Here is a 19915-nt window from a genome sequence, read left to right as displayed (position 1 = left end):
CATCACGGTACATAAAATTGTTCAATTTTAAGAAGTTAAAATGATCCCATGGAACTCAAGTAGCTGAGTATTACTGAAACAGAATTCTTTATACACTTTAAGTGCAGCATATGCTAAAGTGCTCTTCTGGGTCATGGCCTATATTGAATTTTCTTCCATAATTGCAATATTGGATATATTTAGATTTTTTTTTTTACAGTCACTGAAATTTGGGTTACAGGAATAGATACTTAAAGTATTTTGTTAGCCTAAGATGCTTTCAAGTTTTTTACTATTAAGATGCCAATTACGAACCAGCTGAATTTAGCAAATTATTCATGTGCTAACTTCTACACAAAAATCATTCCACAGCTGTCTACATACATGTAGTTAACTGCTCACAGACAGACATACAGCTTAGAACTAGTCAGAGTGCTCAGTACTCTGGGAAATTGGTGCTTACTTTGTACTTGAGCTATATGAATCTGTCATTGAGAAAATGCTGTGTAGAATGAAGGATTTTCACAGAAAATTAGAAAAACCTCATATGAAGTAAAGATTAACCAGAAGATTTAAAATGAAACTCAATTAAAAGTGGGATGAACATTTCTGATCTCTAATACATGGGTCACATATGATACAGTCCTCATTTGTCTGTGTATTATCTAGTTGCAGATTAACCAGTACAGATGCAGAAATATTTCTCTGCCACATGAAGGTACAGTCTGTGTCTAAATAATTATTAGTTTAGGCTGCATGAGAGTGTTTTTCTGTAGTAAGTTCAGATATAGGAGAGGAATATCTAGTTATGCCCTGAATTTTGTCAAACATAACTTAATGGTTCTGAACCAGCTGTGTATTTCTGACCAGTATAAACACTTGCTGGTGCGAGAGAGATTGTGCCACATGAACTTTGGTCCAGAAGAATTTATTAGTTCTCTATTATGCCTGACTCAGCCAAATGGGGAGCTAGCCCTTTTACTGCTATGTGGGGGTCTCTATACCATGCTGTCAAGTAGTCTGGGGTTTAGGCAGGGCTAACTCAAGCACAGCTAAGGTTGGGAAAGCTCTGGTTCATTTTCTTGTTAATACCTTGAAGATAGGTGATAGTCCCACTAAACTTTAAGCCTGTAAAGAGCAAATGAAGTGCTTCTGAATATGTTTCTCACTGAGCCTGTTTATCCAGTCTGAACCATTATCCAGACTATACCACCCTCCCATTAGCTCAGCTAAGGGTAATTGATGACAGGGCATTCTCCTAATCCACAGGGTAACAGTTATGGCCCTGAATCAGCAGAGTATTTTAAAACATGCTTAACTTTAAATGCATACGTCTCATAGAAGTCAACAGAACTTCTTAGTGCCTAAAATTAGGTACATACCTAATTACCTTGATAAATTACAGCAGCAAACTTCTATTAAGGCTAATCCAGTATTATAATGCATTAATCCCAATTTCCATTCCAGCAAGTATGGCACAGGTAATAGTATCGTTTTCACCACTTTGCAGCACTATCCTGGGCTTTTATAGAGCAAAGAAATTCATTTTCAGTACCAAGCAAAAAAAAAAAGGTAACTTTGTTGTCTTCAAATTTTAGAACTTAATGAAGCAAGTATTCATTATTAGCCACTCTGCATTTAAAAAAAAAAAAAAAGCCATGAAATACACTTGTAACTTCACTGTGCATATATAAAACAATTTAGATACTTTGAATATACAGAAAATTGGCCTCAATCTTTTCCACGTTATTAGGAAGGTAATTTTCTTTGTGTCAGCCCTTCATCAGAAGCCTCATGTTAAGAAGTAGATTAACATGCTGAGGTGCATCTTTTGTTGCTATAACCCAGGAAAATTCAATTTGTTATCTGGAAGGCAATAAAGGACGAAATAGTTTTCAAGGTAGGGGACTGATCATTAGAATGTTCTCATTTAGAGAGATTAAGAGACGTAATTAAGCATTTTTTTAAATTAAGCTCATTTGCTATGATTCCTCATACAGCTATTTCCACCTGTGCTATATACAGTCATTCTGGTATAATACTGCATAGGCTGAGCTTGGATGGATAAAATAAGTGACAAAGCAGTTTGCAAAGTGGTATATTTTAACAGAAATTTCCAAATCATTGACAGTACACCAATGTACAGGGCAGACTCAGTTGTCATTGAAGACAAAGACTGATTTTATACTAAATACAGTGTGAATTGTATCTAACTTTAGTTTAAAGTTACGAGTTACTAATCATACAGAAAATTTCTCCCAACTCAGAAAGTCCAGGAACACAAATGTGTGGCTGCAAGAGAGCTAGTCATATATGTTTGCCCTATTGAAGGACAATAGGGCAACATCAAGGGAAACATCATACATGTTTGCACTGTCCAAGACATCGTATTTAGTTATATGAACCCACAATTTGACCCACAGTGGCCACTTCTGTGTTGTGCAGCTTTCATACAGTAGTGATGGTACAAAATAATATAACTCTGTTTGCATTGGTTAAAAATGACAGCACAGCAGTGACTAGAAGTTGTTTAAACTACACTTTACCGTCAGTGTTCCAAGTATCCTTTATGTATCACACACAGAAAGAGGAAACAAGGTTTAGAAAATTATTTAGGACTAGTTCATATTCGTCTTTCCTGCCTGCTGGTGGTGCTTTATGTGTGATAAAGCCCATCAAAAGGAACTGAACGGACATTTCTGCATGGATTTCTCCACTGGATTAGCACAGGCTGTATTTGCTGTGCTCGGTGAGCATAAGCCCCAGATCCTACGTGGTGTGGGGGGGGGGGGGTCCCAGGGCACTTGCTCTGAAGTGGTTTGGATAGTAATAAAGGGTTTAAACTGTTGTGCCATCTAGCGGGATTTTAGCTTATCAGGTAGTTTGTGCAAAGAAGTGGAGGGAGACAGCTTGAGACCTCAAAACCAGCTGGGAGGCATCTGCTTTAGAGCAAAAGAGCGAAGATGTTGGGAGATGGCCTGGTGAGAGGTAGGCTGTCTCCAGCTAACCTGGTATGTTAATTTCAAGGGTTTCAGCAAGGGTTCAGTACCTTGGTGTCTCTGCGTACTCAGAAAGTTGAATGATGGCAAACAGGAGACGTCTTACATTGCTGGGAACGCTGCTCCAATGGCTTAAGTCAGTTTGGGAATCCAACGCTGTCTGAAGCTTCCTCACCCCACAGGACTGCCTGTGGGGTAGGTATGTGGTGCTCCTTCTTGCTGCGCCTTGGAGCTTACCTCCTCACCCAGTCTGGAGGAGCGCATCGCCTCGTTCAGAGGACCAGACTTCTTGGTGGAAACTCATTAACACTACATGGGCAAAGGAAAGATGTGAGGCTTGGGCACCAAAGAGTGAAGTAGCCAAAAGCATTTTCAATCTGGAAGCTCTGTCACAAAACAGGTGTCTAAATCTGGCTTGCAGCCTATGCAGCTTAAATGCCCCCTCTACAACCTGGGCTAGAGTGCCAATACCAGATGACTGGTTTTGACATTTTTTAGGGAGAACTCAGTTTCATCTTCCACACCTGAAGCTGTTCTGCTTCTGACAGTAATTAGCAATAAATGATGATAGTGTTTCATTATTGGTTTATTCTCCTGTTCAGACCAGTGTGGCACAGTTCATATTGCAAGATGGCCTGGAGCAAAAGGAGGCCTGAAGGCCATTGCTCTGTGTCACGTCCTAAAGCCAGACCTCTAGATTCTAATTAAAGCCTTAACACTTGATGGAAAATAGTTTGGCTTTTTTTTTTTTTGGTTGTTGATACAAAGCCTGAGTGCTCTGGGCTTTTCTGGATTAAACATATATTCAGCAATTACCTATAATGTAAAGGGTCCTTATGTGAGGATATGGACAATCCTTACAGCTGCTTTACTCCTGGAACTCTGCTGTGCAGTGACTGATGCTGTAAATCCAGTGTTTATCATACAATGTATAGAAAAACTAATCTGTGGGAGCCTGGATTAACCTTCCCATTTATTTTAATTTTTTCCAGATCCCTTAGGCACGTTTGTAAATGACACATCAGCAGTGTAAACAAAAAGAAGCAGCACGTAAACTGCTATTAAGCCCCAGCAGTATTCGAGAAATGGTTTCCTGATCAACCACGTAATTTCCTAAAGGCACAGGAGCACCTTTCCCCCGAGGGCTCCGCAGCCGTCAGACAGGCAGCCGGGCACTTCACGCCCGGTGCGCACAAGATGGCGCCCGAGCCCGCCTTTCTCTTCCCCTCAGCTTTTCAGTCCCGATGCTCGCAGCGCCTCGGGCATGGCAGTCGGAATGAACCGTCACGGTAAGAAGAAGGGGAGCTGCGGTAGCGCCCGGCCGCCCAGCGCCGGTAGGGCGGAAGATGGGGGGGCTCCCCGCAGGTGCCGAGCGGTGCCGGCAGAGGGCGCCCCCGCTCGCTCCGGCAAGGCTCGACTGCAGCGGCGGCGCCCGGCCGCTCCCGCCTCGGCGCTGCCCATGGAGCTGCCCCAGCCCCCGCGCCACAAGCGGCTCAGAGACGCTAGAAGGCCCTGCGCGGTCTCCAAACGCTTGGGGGAAACCGGGCTGAACTGTGCCGCCCTCTTTCCCCACCACAGCCAGCTCCTGCTGATCTGCAGGAGCGGGTGGAGGGCAGGTGAACTTCCCTCAGAGGTGCCTGCCACACTATCCATCTGGTCACCTAAACAAGCAGCTTATTTGAATTCTGACTCTCCAGCACAGCTGTCACTCCTGGACGGCCATTCCCCAGCAGCACCCCCGTGACTTGGCAGACACCTGTGCGCAGCTGCCCAGTGCACCAGTAGGTGCGTTCTGCCTAGCAGTCGCCTAAGCCACATCCAGCAGACAACAGAGAGCAGGGGCTGAGCCACGTTATCCTGTGCGTCACAGACGAAAAGCACCCTTTAAGCGTAAAACTGCCATACATGCATCCGCGGAACAGCTACGCGTTTTCAACCTTCTTGTTCCTCCCACCAATTTAGTACCTATCTTCTACTTTAATTGCTCAATAATACCATTCCTTCCAGCACTCTGAATTTCTCATCTAGCTCCATGCAAAGCTCACATTCACCTACTCAGTGCTGCTCACCCCTTGCTTGGCTCACTTACACCTCCTGATTTATGCCCAACATCAACTGTTATTGCTTCAAACAGCCAATATAAGAAACTAATCTCTTTATTTGCCTCCATATTTGGTAAAATGAGATGATAGGACAACTCACTGCTATTCCTCCCAGCAAGTCCTGGGAGACTGAGATCTTATGTATCAGACAGACGCATTAAAGACCCTTGAGCTTGTCCCTGAATAGTCTTTGTCTTGAGCACTGAGAGAAAGCTTCTCTAGAACAAAAATAGCTTGTGATTATGCAAATAGGGATGGTGTTGCGATGTAAGAAAGTGCTGAAATAAGTTTCAGACATGTTCTTTCAGACAGCCTTTGAACTCTTGACTTTGCATCTTTTTTTCCTGATGATGTTAAACTTGGCTGTTATGAGTGGAAACTTTTAGTTAAATTTATAAAGGATAAAATAAAATGTAAGAAGAAGTATACTTGGGGGGGGGGGGGGTACAAAAAGGACAGTAAGATGGAGTTAAAGGCATGAAAGTTGTGCCGTGTTTCCTCTCCGTAGCCCTTCCTTTAGCAGAACAGCTGAGCCTGTTGTGTGAGTCAGCCTGCTTCTGCACCCTCCACTGGCTCTGGACTATGGATGTTCTGAGCTGTGGCTGCAGTGCTCAAGAAAGTTTCAAAGGTCTGGAGGAAGACGCTATTAGAAGCCTTGTTTAACTATTACAGGATTAGTTACAGACTTTGTGATCCATAGAGGGTCTGGGTTATGTTTATGACTGACACACTGAGGGGGAAATCTTTCAAAATGTACGCATGGATGTGTAGAATTAAAGGAATAGTGGATGTGTCTGCACTTCCCCAATGGCACTTGCTGCGGTATAGTCCAGAAAGTGAGACCATTGATTATCCAGGCAGGGACTACACACGTATTTCACTTTCTGTGTATATCTGTATCTTTTCCCATGATAGACTTTGTTTTGGCAAAGGACAAACATACTCATAGCAAGTGGGGTATGTTCTAAAGTTTCCTGGTTTAGACTTGCCCATTGTGACCATATCATGTGACTCCTTGCATAATCTAGGATATGGAACTTCTCTGAATTACTTCCTGCATCATGTCTAATAGCTGTAGTTGTTAACAAAGCTTACAGCTTGCAGGGATGAAAAGTCTAGTAAGGCATTTTGAAAGCTGGTCAAGGGGCAAAGTCTCATGACAGCTAATATGTACTTCATTTTTAATATAAATTTCTCTAGGCTTAATTTCCAGTGACTGGAGTTTTGTATACCGGATTGGAGACCACTCTATTCTGTTTCTCTGGGATAGTCTGCAAAAAGCAGGATGACTGAAATTTTCTCCAAGATCGTCTTGGTACTAGGTCCCTCTTTAAGGCTAGTAATGAGCTATCATAACCCTGTAATGCTTCAAATTACTCTAGAGTTTCGTGTTCCGGGAAGTTTAATATTTAGACTGATTCAAACTCAGAAATGACGTAACACTTGGTCACAAACCAGTATGAAAAAGCAGGGACATAATTGCACTCTTGAATGAAGCAAGTTAGATGTGTAATTCTGCCTAGGTCATCCAGCATGAGGTTTCATTTCAGAAGCACCTCTGTCTGATGTCAGGCTTTTTTTTTCCATCAACAGGCCCATAAGTTGATAACCTAGTTAAGTTATTTATCAAAATTGTGGAATTCAGACATTTTTCAGGGGTGCATTAACGCTCCCTGTAACCCACTGCTAGTTTAGAACTTTGGAGGAAATGGCTTGCTTTGGCTGAGAGATTCCAATTTAGAAGAGACAAACCCAGGAGTGTGTCTCCAGCTGCATCTGAGGGATCACTTCTGGCTCCAGCACGCCTTGACTCTCTCCTGTTAGTCCATAGCTGAGTGGAACAGAGGAGGACCCAGGCAATATCTAAATACAGGTAGCTAATGACCTCAGTTACTGCTTTACATCTGTTCTCCAAACTTAGTGGTTATTTTCTTAAATTTGCAAAAATTTTCTTAAATAAGGCTGACTTTATTTTTTGTCTAAATTTCAGATGGTGTTGAGAATGATTTCAGGATATCACAGCAAATGGAGTGCTTCAGTATGGGCAAACAGAACTCAGGTATATTGTGCTATTCCAAAAGTTTCTTAAATCCAGTCCTGCAAAGTTGTCTTTTGTTATCCTGCAAGGATTTAGCTTGAGGTTGATTATACTGAATTCCAAATAGTCGCACTTACTAAGTGTTACACAGCCTTCAAGGTGTAAACTAGGACTACAGACTATGACGTTTAGACATTACCTGTACTTTTAATACCACAAAATTTGTATTGCTTTTAATAAAACTCATTCCCTAGGTTTGTTACAGTACGGAATCTTTGGACCTTGATACAGGGTGTGTTTCTGCTCCACTAATATTCTCACTGGGCTGCTCTGAACACAAAATCTACACAAGTCTTCCAGAATCAGTTGCAACAAGTCAAATGCAAGTCACCTAATCTCTTTAAACCTATGTGATATTTTCCATTCATGCACCTAAGGATTATTTTAACCTTATTTACCCCTGAAATAATCAGTTGCTTATTTGTAAAACTGTATTTATTTCTTCCTTGCATTTGGCCATGCTGAAATTGTAATTCTGGGCAGCTGATTTTGTGTATTGATTTTACAGTAACTAGACAGCTATTGTAAGTGACACCCAGTATCAGACATTTCTGTTACATTGTAGAGGATTTTTTCTACTCTTAAACACAAAAGAAAGCAAAGACAAATATTAAAATAACAAAGGCCTAATGGCACAAAGTTAAAATAACTGCATCTTCAATAAATAGAACTCTAAGCCAGGAAGGTAGCTGGCTTTAGTGGAGGCTAATTGAGGAGAGCCTCCTACTTGAGTCCTCTAGATGATAGCTATTGTAATATTAGACAGCAGATAACAACCCTCTAAATGCATGTAAGAAGCAGAGAAGACCCTGGAGATATTTGGCAGTATTTGTTTCCTTCTTTAAACCATTGTCAACCAGCCGTCCTCTCAGCTTAAACCAATCCGAATAAATGTCTAATAGTTCATAATGAGGTATTAGTGGGCATTTACTTTCCAGGACTCTGCTAATCTCATGTCGCACCAATTTGTAACGTAAGAAAGAGCCTGCAAGAACGAAATGCATGATCACAGAGCACTTCGTTTTCACCAATTAGCAAAACCCACCAGAATTAGACCGTAACATGACTCTTACTCTAATGTTAGTCTGCCCTGGAATTATTTTGGTTGAGCTTTTACAGTGACATGCTCCTAAGCTTTGCCTAAGGTATGCCGCGCTCCTAGAAGGGATACGGTACAAACACATCTTCCCTGCTCCTGACTCCATTATAGAATCATAGAATCACAGAATAGTTAGGATTGGAAAGGACCTTAAGATCATCAAGTTCCAACCCCCCTGACATGGGCAGGGACACCTTACACTAAATCGTATCACCCAAGGCCTCATCCAACCTGGTCTTGAACACTGCCAGGGATGGAGCATTCACAACCTCCCTGGACAACCCATTCCAGTGCCACAGCACCCTAACAGGAAAGAATTTCCTGCTTATATCCAATCTAAACTTCCCCTGTTTAAGTTTTAACCCATTACCCCTTGTCCTATCACTACAGTCTCTAATGAAGAGTCTCTCTCCAGCATCCCTATAGGCCCCCTTCAGATACTGGAAGGCTGCTATGAGGTCTCCACGCAGCCTTCTCTTCTCCAGGCTGAACAGCCCCAACTTCCTCAGCCTGTCTTCATATGGGAGGTGCTCCAGTCCCCTGATCATCCTCATGGCCCTTCTCTGGACTTGTTCCAACAGTTTCATGTCCTTTTTATGCTGAGGACACCAGAACGGCACACAATACTCCAGGTGAGGTCTCACAAGAGCAGAGTAAAGGGGCAGGATCACCTCCTTCGACCTGCTGGTCACGCTCCTTTTGATGCAGCCCAGGATACGGTTGGCTTTCTGGGCTGCAAGCACACACTGCCGGCCCATGTTCATTTTCTCATCAACCAACACCCCCAAGTCCTTCTCCGCAGGGCTGCTCTGAATCTCTTCTCTGCCCAACCTGTAGCTGTGCCTGGGATTGCTCCGACCCAGGTGTAGGACCTTGCACTTGGCATGGTTAAACTTCATGAGGTTGGCATCAGCCCACCTCACAAGTGTGTCAAGGTCCCTCTGGATGGCATTCCTTCCCTTCAGGGTATCAACTGAACCACACAGCTTGGTGTCATCGGCAAACTTGCTGAGGGTGCACTCAATCCGACTGTCCATGTCAGCGACAAAGGTGTTAAACAAGACCGGCCCCAACACCGATCCCTGAGGGACACCACTCATTACTGGTCTCCAGCCAGACATTGAGCCATTGACCACAACTCTTTGTGTGTGGCCATCCAGCCAGTTCTTTATCCACCGAGTGATCCATCCATCAAATTGATGTCGCTCCAATCTAGAGACAAGGATGTCGTGTGGGACAGTGTCGAACGCTTTGCACAAGTCGAGGGAGATGACATCAACTGCTCTACCCCTGTCCATCAGTTCTGCAGCCCCATTATAGAAGGCCACCAAATTGGTCAGGCAGGATTTCCCCTTAGTGAAGCCATGCTGGCTGTCACCAAGCACCTTGTTGTTTTTCATGTGCCTTAGCATGCCATCCAGGAGAATCTGCTCCAAGATTTTGCCAGGCCCAGAGGTGAGACTGACTGGTCTGTAATTCCCCGGGTCATCCATTTTCCCCTTCTTGAAAATGGGGGTTATATTTCCCGTTTTCCAGTCATCGGGAACTTGACCTGACTGCCATGATTTTTCAAATCTGATGGCCAGTGGCTTAGCAACTTCATTTGCCAGCTCCTTCAGGACACGCGGATGGATCTCATCAGGACCCATGGACTTGTGCACGTTCAGATTTTTAAGATGGTCTCGAACCAGCTCCTCTCCTACAGTGGGCGCAAGGTCTTCATTCTCACAGTCCCTGCGTCTGCCTTCCAAGACTTGGGTGGTTTGGTCAGAGCCTTTGCCAGTGAAGACCGAGGCAAGGAAGTCATTCAGAACCTCAGCCTTCTCCAAATCCTGTGTAGCCAGTTCTCCTGAGAGCTTCCTGAGGGGGCCTACATTCTCCCTAGTCTGTTTTTTATTTGCTATGTACTTAGTTCTAACTGGGCCTTAGCTTTCCTAACCTGGTCCCTACCTTCCTGCACAACATCCCTGTACTCTTCCCATGCTGCCTGTCCTTGCTTCCACTTATTATAAGCTTCTTTTTTCAATTGAATTTTCCTCATCAGCTCCTTATCCATCCAAGGAGGTCTCCTGGCCCTCCTGCTGCACTTCCTTCTGGTTGGGATGCAACACTCCTGAGCTTGCAGCAGGTGATCCTTGAATATCAACCAACAGTCTTGGGCCCCTCTGCCCTCTAGGGCTGTGTCCCATGGAACCCTCCGAAGCAGGTTCCTGAAGAGGCCAAAGTCTGCTCTTTTGAAGTCCAGGGCAGTGAGCTTGCTGCACGCTGTTCTCACTGTCCTGAGGATCTCAGATTCGAGCATCTCATGATTGCTGCATCTAAGACTGCCCTGGAGCGTCACATTTCCAACGAGCCCTTCCCTGTTGGTGAGCACGAGGTCAAGCACGGCACCTCTCCTTGTCGGCTCCTCTATTACTTGCAGAAAGAAGTTGTCTTCTACACAATCGAGGAACCTCCTGGATTGCTTGTGCCGGGCCGTACCGTCCTTCCAACAGATGTCAGGGTGGTTGAAGTCACCCATGAGAACAAGGGCCTGTGAGCATGAGGCTTTTCCTATCTGTCCATGGACTGCTTCATCCGCAGGTTCTTCTTGATCAGGCGGTCTGTAACAGATCCCCACAGTAATGTCTCCCATAGCTATATTCCCTTTAACTCTGCCCCACAAACTCTCTGTGGACTGCTCACCTGTCCCCAGACAGAGTACCATACTCTCCAGCCTATCCCTAACATAAAGGGCAACTCCCCCTCCCCGCCTGCCAGGCCTTTCTTGCCTAAAAAGCCTGTAACCTTCCATTCCAACACTCCAGTCATAGGAGCCATCCCACCATGTTTTTGTGATGCCTATTATATCATACCCCCGTAGACGTGCACCTTGCATGGGTATCTTGCACCTTGCCTATCACCTGGTCTTTCCAAAAGCCCTTCCCATAGCATTTATGCAGCACAAAACTGGATTCATACATCTGCTTTGTAGCTGAGGCCATTCTGTGACCACTTTCTTGTGCAGCTGCATAATTGGGTGTCTTCTCCATAAGGTATTTAAGTCTTTTGTTTAAACTGGGATTTCTGAAGAGCTGCCCATCAATAGAGTAAACTAGTGATTTTCTGTGAATCGCCAACAGCACTGAGATAGTTTCTTTTTATTAGGAGGATCAGCAAATCTCTTAGACAGCTAAAGGACACAAGAGATAACTTTAGTTAAAGACCTTCTATTGCCCTGCTTGATACTAGGTTTTTCTGCAGCACCAAAAAATCAAATCACATTCAGCCCTGAAGCAACATCATCCTGTCTGACACAATAGCTACTAAAATCTGGTCATTTCTGCACTACACTGAGATCAAAGCTGTGCAGAGTTTCACAGCAGGGCTTCAAAAAAAGTTCCAATGTGCCAATAATACCCTAGTCCACTGCCTATAAATGGAGGAAATCTCTTCTACTTTCACCTACACATTTTTTTCAATTTCCTTAATTCCTAAGTAGCCCCCTATATATTTCAGAATGCTTGGAGATTACCAAAATTACTATGAGAGTTAGGACCCAGAATCATGTTGGCTTTCAGTAGGATTCAATATCTAAAAGGCCTCTGAGTGCCTACATCTGGTTCTATACCAGGGGACTTAGGCCTTGGTGTCACTGCTATCCTTTGTGGCACACATGGGTACAAGATGCCCAGAAGTTCAGGGTCATCATTGGTTGAACATAGAAATGCTTGAATAATGCAGGTATCACTAAATTATAATATAGCATCCCCTTAACTACTGATGAAAATTTACAGAGTAATCCTGTCTATTATACTGCGAGGATGGTGAAAGGATAGGTTCAGCTGAGTTGGTGTAGCAAGAGTGCCCCTCCTGAGTTAGATCCACAGAGGGACACCACAGAAGGATAGATAAACCTGACTTCAAACATCATTAGCTGCATCAATTCACTGTATTTAAATAACCATATTACTAAGCCCTTACTGACTGTGATGAAATGCTCAGCAGTTCCTGACATTAATTATGAGAAATCGACACAGGAGAAAACCTCTTGATCAGACTTTTCTACCACAGGAGCCTGGTGCCCATCGTGTAGTGTTCCCCCCTCATATATTTTTCTTTGATCAAGTGAATATATTTTTCAAGGACTCAATGAAGGCTGAATGAGGCCAAGACACTCAAATGCCTGAGGGCATGTGAAGCAGGGCTATAACAGGGGAGAAAGGTAGGCAAAAGCAGGTTTTGTGCCCTGTATTCAAAGGCTGAAGGTTAGAGCAGTCCAATATTCACCCTGGATGGCCTTCTGAGAAAGGATTACTTATTACACAGGGATGTCTTGCCACAGCGCTTCCATCTTTCAAGCAGGCCTTGTGCAGACAATGCAAATGTGCCTACTTACACTGCTCAGGTTTAAGAAGTTTGGTAAAGGAGAATGAGTCTCTCTGAGTGTTCAGAGAGGAATCTACAAAGACATCTCATCACACAGGCTTTTCACAGGGGAGCACACAGTCTGTTAATACCTTCAAACTCATCATAAGAGAAACTCCAAGCTGGTCTCTTAAATGCACACCAGGTCAGTGTATTCCACACTGTGATCTCCATTCCAGACATAGCAAAGCATTTACATAGATCAGGATAACTTACACTAGCAGTTGACAGTAACACAACTCTCACATAAGCATCCACAAGCAAATATAGGGCATAAGATGCCATGGAAAACATTTTTGGCTGTGGCTTGTCACCCCACAAGGTGTCAATAATGTAGCATTTCCTACTGTTGATTTATCCTGCTCCCAAATCATCACTAACAGGTGGAATCTCACCACCATAAAACCTGGTGTGATGACTTTGGCAATCTATCTAAGTAGCAGAAGGAATGTGAATATTTTAGCATACCCTATTTTACATCTGAAGCATGGTGCAAAGTGTTGAAGAATACAGCTTTCTTAAGACTAGCTGCTTGTTTTAGCTAAGTATGTTGAGATATCCTGGTAGGAAAGAGACATTGGTGTATGATTGCTTAAATTGTGAAATATCCTGAAGTGGCTACTTCCCAAGGGCCAGGCTGCAGTGCTGTCTGGAAGAAGGTGCAAGGCAGAAATGTCTTTCAGGAGTCCAGCTACCAGCAGGGGCACTGAATCACTTTCAGTTTTATAAGGCACAAAATCTGTGAGGCTGGTTCTACACAACAAGCCCCGGTGAGCACAGAGAGCAAGGAGCTCTCCCAGGGCTTTGTGCACACATGTTGCGCCAGAAGGAACAGTAGAGGCGCTAGGGCTTCTGCAGACAGAGCTATGTGAGCAGAAAACTCCGTTTTGTCAGTACTGGGAGAGGAGACACTGTCAGTTCATGAGGATATTGGTAAAATCATTTAGGATTTAATACGGTTCATGTCAGATAAAGTAGTGTCAGATGAGTGGTGAGGTCAGTTTGTACTTGCTTCCATATCAGCTGCCTGGGTGCCAGCAATGAAGCTCTATGAGACCACGGCTGCAGAGAGAATTAGGCTATGGGTGGTGAAGACTACTAAATACTTGATAGTATTACTGTATTGAGGAAACACTTCCCAAAATGCAGAATATCAATCCTAAATGCCCCATGCCATGACAGTGCCAATCACAAAGCATATTCCTTATTCATTATAGTGTGTTTGACTGACCATGGACATCAGGTTAGTGGACATCTGTATGAGATGCACCAGTAAGGCTGGTATACTGTGCAGACTTTGGAGATATGGCATCATTCAACTTTGTCTGAAAAAAGGGACTTGATTTCTTTCAGCCTCATGAACAACACTTGGTGGTCTGTTACTTCAAGTGATGCTCTACTCTCCCTGGCTTTCTGAGCACGAGCTGGCAAGTATCAGAACTGCAGGTCAGAAGAGAAATTTGGACATAAACTGAGCAGCTGGAGGAGGGCAGTTTGTCTCTTACTGCACTTCAAAGTAAGTATATGGAAGGTTAAGGAGAAATAGACACACTGGTTCATACCCTGAGGTTATCAAGGATAATGAAAATTGTGTTGTGTGGTAAAAGGGATTACAATTATATATTCCTGGAGTTAATTCAGAGAGGGGTTAAATCTTTCAAAGGGAAAAATGGCAAATTAAATTAAAATCCAATCAGCAGCATCACTTGTTCTAGACCCAGGGAACATGCCATACTACGAGAGCCTGAAAATGGCAAATGACAGTTAAAACCAAATTTAAAAATAGCAGGGAAGTATTAATAATTATTTATATTTTGTATGGCTGAACCAGGTAGAAAATACTGGGGTTTTGTTCCTAAATCACAGAAAGTCTGTTCCACATAGTCCCTGAGTTTTGTTATGAGCTGAAGAGCTAGATTCATGACTCTGAAATCCGTCCAAGCCATAGATCTGGAAAAGCTGACACCATGGCGCATCCCACAGAGAGAAAGGTTGCTTTCTGAAAAACACTCAGGAGGCAAGATGACTAACCAGAACTTGAGGCAAAATTCAGAGAACAGTTATAAGAAGAAAAACATTCCCTCTCTAACACACACACACAAATCCCATAATAGATGAAACAGTTTTAGGTTATTTTCCTTCGTTCTTCATTCTTAGTCTCCAAATGCCACCAGCTGTGGAGGCAAGGTACTGTTTCCAGCCAACAACAGCAAATGCCAGTTTCATCCGAAATCCCTATGGATGCCATGAGATGGAGGGGGAAAGTGGTCTCTACCTGGCCAACACCAAACTGGGCTTGAAAATCTCACGGGAAAGCTTTCAGGAAAGCTGTCCTGCAGTAGCTCTGCTATCCTATATTTTTATTCAGTAGAATATTTCGCGTTTGGTGCCTTCTCTTTTTGTCCGCGTCACTTTATCAGGGACACCACAACGCGGGCGGGTGCTGGCTGCCCGGTGGGCGGCTTTAGCAAGGAATGGTGCCCTAGGCGGAGGTAACCCACCACCCTCTGCCCCTCCGTGTCCCGCCGTGTGCCACGGCCTGGAAGGCGGCCCTAGCGGAGCCCCCCACGCCCCTGCCCCGGCGAGGAGGAAGAGCGCCCTTGCCCTTGCGAGCTAGCTGGGCGGACCGCAGCTGCCCTCCGCCTCCCGGCCCCCCGCCGGGCGCTGGCTTTAAATGCAGAGCGGAGCGGCGGCCGCGGCGCTCCTCGCCACCTGTCGCTCCCGCTGTCGCTCTCGCAGGCGGCCGCCGCCATGGCAGAGGCTTTCTGCGGCACCTGGAAGCTGGTGGACAGCCAGAACTTCGACGAGTACATGAAGGCGCTGGGTAGGTACGGCCGGGCGGCAGCGGCACGTTCAGGAGACCTGGAATTTTACACCACCCTAAGAACCCTAAATTAATAATTTTAAAAAATCCCCCAGCTGCCAGAGGTGTAGGTAAGGCGCTCGCAGGGGCGAGGGGGTATGGGCGGCTGTGTCCTTGTCAGTGGGGTTACATCGATCCGGGTCATCCGTCCGGGGTGTGTGTGCGTGTGTGGGAGCCCCACTGCCGCGGGGAAGACGGCGGGAGATGTCCCCCGGTTAGGGACAGCGTCTGCAAGAAGGGCAAATGCTGCCTGCAGGTAAGCTGGAAACAAGCAACCAAACAAGAAATCGTTACAAGGAATGCTAAGGAACCGAAATCCTGAGAAGCAGAAGAGAGAAGTGATTGCCGCCCGCTCCGAGCTCTGGCAGGCCGTGCCACTGCTCTGGTTCCTTGTCAGGGCCCTTGGAGATGAGGGAGGGCGCAGAGCTACAGCTTTCTGTGTATAGAGGAGAATCTGTGGATACTTTAGGTAAGGGCATAAGTGAAGCAGAAAGTAGCTTTTCACCGTGGTAGCTTAAAGCTGTAGAGCAAGGGAAGAGATTTCTGTACCTCAATGTGTAGCAGAAAAGATGTAAAAAACCCCCGATGTCTGATGGACTTCTCTTTTTTCCCCTCGATGGTCTAGGAGTGAGTTTTGCAACACGGCAGGTGGGGAATATGACTAAACCCACTGTGATTATCAGCACTGAGGGGGACAAAGTAGTGATCAGGACTCAAAGCACTTTCAAAAACACAGAAATCAGCTTTAAACTTGGAGAAGAATTTGATGAAACTACCCCCGATGACAGAAACTGCAAAGTAAGTGAACTCTGGGGTTTCAAAGGCCTCATTTTCTTCTCCCCGCCCCCGCGGCTGTATCTTTGGAAGGGTCAAAGGAAAAAAATGTAACTGTGTTACTGCCAGTTGTAGCACTGAAGGACAGGGAAATAAAAGACAAGGTTGCATCTTACTTGCCTGCTCACACTATTCCTTGTCTGAAACAATGGGTTATCCCCCTGCCTACCTTCCAGCCTCCAACTGTGTTAGCTGCCTGCTTTTCTTTCAATCCAAATACCATTTGGCATAACTTTTTCCCAGGCAAAATGGGGAAATGCCTTCTTCCCAGCATCTCTGGGTGCTTAACATAAATGTTATCCCAAAGCACAAGCTGAAACAGTGGTTCTTGTGAGGCTGGAATGAAAAGGAAACAACTTTTTTCATCCTTTGACACAAACGAGAATTGTATGGAGCTCATGCTTAAAATGAGGATGATTCATGGGCTTTAAAATGGCTGGGACTACTTTATCATTCTAGATCCACATCCATCTATTGGAGAGAATTCAATAAAATAGTGCGAGCTGAATGTGTAAGCAGAATCCCAAATACCCCAAACAAATGAATGCCTTTGTGTCTCTTGCTATCTCACAGTCAGTTGTGACCCTGGATGGCAACAAGCTAGTGCATGTACAGAAGTGGGACGGCAAAGAGACAAACTTTGTAAGAGAAATCAAGGATGGCAAAATGGTAATGGTAAGTATAAAGCTCACTGATCATTCACATACACTGCTAACACTCCTCACTTATATTTATCTTGAGCTTTATGAACAGGTAGTGTTACTTTCACAAATCCTTAAACCAATTGGTATGAAAAGCTATCAGAGATTTTTTTCAAATATTTGTTTTGTTTGCTCTCTTGTTTTACTGACAGCTGAAGCATGGCTAGAGGTTGTAGGCAGGCCACCCTCTGGACTTCCAGAGTGTATACGTTCTTCCTAGAAATTGTGTAAATGCCCAGCAAAAGGAAAAAAAAGTCCTGGTGAGCTGAAAAAGATACAAAGTTCTCGATAACATAGGCAGTGATCAGTTGCTAGTATTAATTTAAGTTCTTTAAAAATTTGGTTTATATATGCACACATAAATAATATTTAATTACACAGAACAAATGTTTCTCTAGGAAAATAAAACTACAATATTGCAGAAGTTAACAGCATTTAGCACTCTTGCTAAAAACATAAGCATCAAGCACTCTCATTAAAAACTACAATAAAAAACAATTTTGTGGAAAAAAAAGTCTTGGCTTAAATTTATGTTCGTTTCCCGACTTTTCAGAAACAGCAGTATGGGGTGAATACCTGGTGTAAGTTATTATCTTACTGTTCAGGGTGGTACTTCTCATGCTTATTTTGGGCACTTTCAAAAATAAAACTCCTTCAGCTATACTGACCTATTCAACTTTGCTGTTGGAGACAGCCAGTTAGCTTGTTTTCTAAATACTTCAGAGAGTATCTGTATGGATTGAGATTTCCAAATGATTAAAAGCTTAAAGCATACTGTCAGTGCAACACTGTGACAAACAGTTTAAGGAAAAATACATGCTTTGTTTTTGGAAACAGCTGCATGCATATACAGAAAACTTTCTTCCTTCAGAATTTGAACACAGTGAGATTCATTCTTCCACTTCCGGAAATACCTCCAAAATCACACATTGTAGTTACTGTTCTGTAGTTACTGTATTTACTATAGTTGCACAGCAGCAGCAACTGAAACACTTGGTAGTTCTAGCTACAGAAGTGCACAGAATACATGTATTGTAATACCAGGCTCTTCTTAATTATATGCCTACGCAAAATAGTATAGAATATGGATGTAGAGGACTTGGAGTTTTAGATAGCGCATCTTGCAGTGTGATCAGCTTTCAGAAAACAAGTGTTAAGTCTGTATTAAAACAATGCTATATTTAAGAAACTACATTCATGAAAATTAGAAAAATTGAACAGTCTTTTTAGTTGCCTTGTAAATGTGCATTATGGGCTTCCTGGAATTAAAAATAGCAATGAGAAAGTTATGTTTATGATGGGAACCATAATGAAGGTTTTGCCTGTTTTTCATTTAAAATATCAATAACCTAGACCAATCTGTGTTTCTATAAATAAGATAATGTAAACCAACCCTGATCTAAAATTGACTTCTTAATATGTGTTATTACAGAAAATGGTCCACATCTAACGTGTCTGTCTTTTCCTTGGACTTGCAGACTCTCACTTTCGGTGATGTGGTTGCTGTTCGCCATTATGAGAAAGCATAGAGTTTACCTGACCTCTGTCCAGATGTTACTTCTGCTGGATGGATTAACGTACTGTCCATAATCAAACGTAGCTAAAAAGCACATTTCTGGCATGAAAGGTTAATAGTTTGAGGGATGTGTGTTATTTTTTAAAAAAAGAACAACTTTATGCCATCAAATTGTCCTGTCTAGTGAAATAGGTTAAACTTGGCATTAAATTTCTGAAACACTTGCCTTTTTTTTTTTTTTTTAACAGTAAATTGAACATATTTGAATTGTTTTGGAATGCTGATCAAACAGAAATTAAAAACTTTTTTAAACCTGTGCTCCTTTTGCATTTAATCTGATAAGATTTCCGTGTTCTGGAGGGAGTTGTTTCAAGTTTCTTCTTCAGAGTTAAACAACAGAAAAGGATTTAGTACACAGTGCTGCAGCAGCCTCTCTCTTTCTGGTGTCGAGTACATGGGAAATTAAAAATTGCCATGCTTTACTTCAGTGACTTCTTTTTGCTGGAGAAATTTAAGCCCCTGTCATTATATATGTGTGGCAGAGAAGAGAGAGCCTCAAGCCAGTTTAAGCTCATGTCTTCACTTGGAACTTGTTACGCAGTGCATGTTAAGGTCAATAGCTAGCCTTTGATGTCAGAGCATCCCATAGTTTTGGTTTTAATGGTTAAGAGAGTTTTTAATTTTTTTGGTGGGTTTCTTTGCTCATATATAAAGGATTGATGTAAATCAAAGTGAAAAGATTGAAGAGTTTCACAGGGTGGGAGGAAGGGACCACCATGATAAAGGGCAGGACTTAGGGAACTTGAGATACAAAGCTTATCTTTCATCAGGATCTAGAGGAGTGGGAAGAGAACAAAGGGAAAACAAAAGACAAACTTTCTGAGATTCCCCTCCCTGAGCTGTAGTTTCCTACCTAATATGTACAGGAGATGACAGTTTGCACTGTGAGCAACTTAAAATAAAATGCTGTTTGAAAGAGATAAATGAAAACCTTATTCCTGAAGAATATTTCCCTGAAAGACCAGTGTGGGAAAAACTGCCTTACACTTCAGATTATTAGGAATAAAGAAAAAGGTTGCTGGCAGCATGGGTAAGATTGTTTGGAGTCCATGCTTTCTGACACACTGATTTGAGCAAACCACATGGAGGAGGTGTAGCTATTTACCACCTTTCAATCAAAGGCACAGCTGAGCTGTGTCTTTAGTGAGTCAGCATTCTGAGGGTTTGTGGCTGCAGAGGGGTATTCCTCCCAACTTCCCAGACCTAATACTGTGCTGTGCCATCCTTCACATCTGCTACATGGTATCTTGGAAAATG

The 19915-nt window shown here is 43.4% G+C and overlaps 1 protein-coding gene and 1 long non-coding RNA gene across 2 annotated transcripts; both read left to right on the top strand.

The window, feature by feature from the left end:
- Window positions 1–5867: 5867 nt before the first annotated feature.
- LOC134170715 (uncharacterized) lies at window positions 5868–7375 on the top strand. Its single transcript, XR_009967342.1, has 2 exons — window positions 5868–6953; window positions 7071–7375. It is a non-coding gene; the product is annotated as an uncharacterized LOC134170715 (long non-coding RNA).
- A 7980-nt stretch (window positions 7376–15355) lies between these two features.
- FABP7 (fatty acid binding protein 7) lies at window positions 15356–18915 on the top strand. Its single transcript, XM_062632397.1, has 4 exons — window positions 15356–15508; window positions 16173–16345; window positions 16955–17056; window positions 18561–18915. The coding sequence occupies exons 1-4, from the start codon at window positions 15436–15438 to the stop codon at window positions 18609–18611; spliced, it is 399 nt and encodes a 132-aa protein (XP_062488381.1). The 5' UTR covers window positions 15356–15435; the 3' UTR covers window positions 18612–18915.
- Window positions 18916–19915: the final 1000 nt, after the last annotated feature.

The sequence above is a fragment of the Pezoporus occidentalis genome, unplaced genomic scaffold, assembly GCF_034315485.1.
Source record: "Pezoporus occidentalis ecotype Australia unplaced genomic scaffold, CSIRO_AGI_Poc_V1 ctg39, whole genome shotgun sequence".
NCBI lineage: Eukaryota > Metazoa > Chordata > Aves > Psittaciformes > Psittacidae > Pezoporus > Pezoporus occidentalis.
This window is presented reverse-complemented; position numbering and strand designations above follow the sequence as displayed.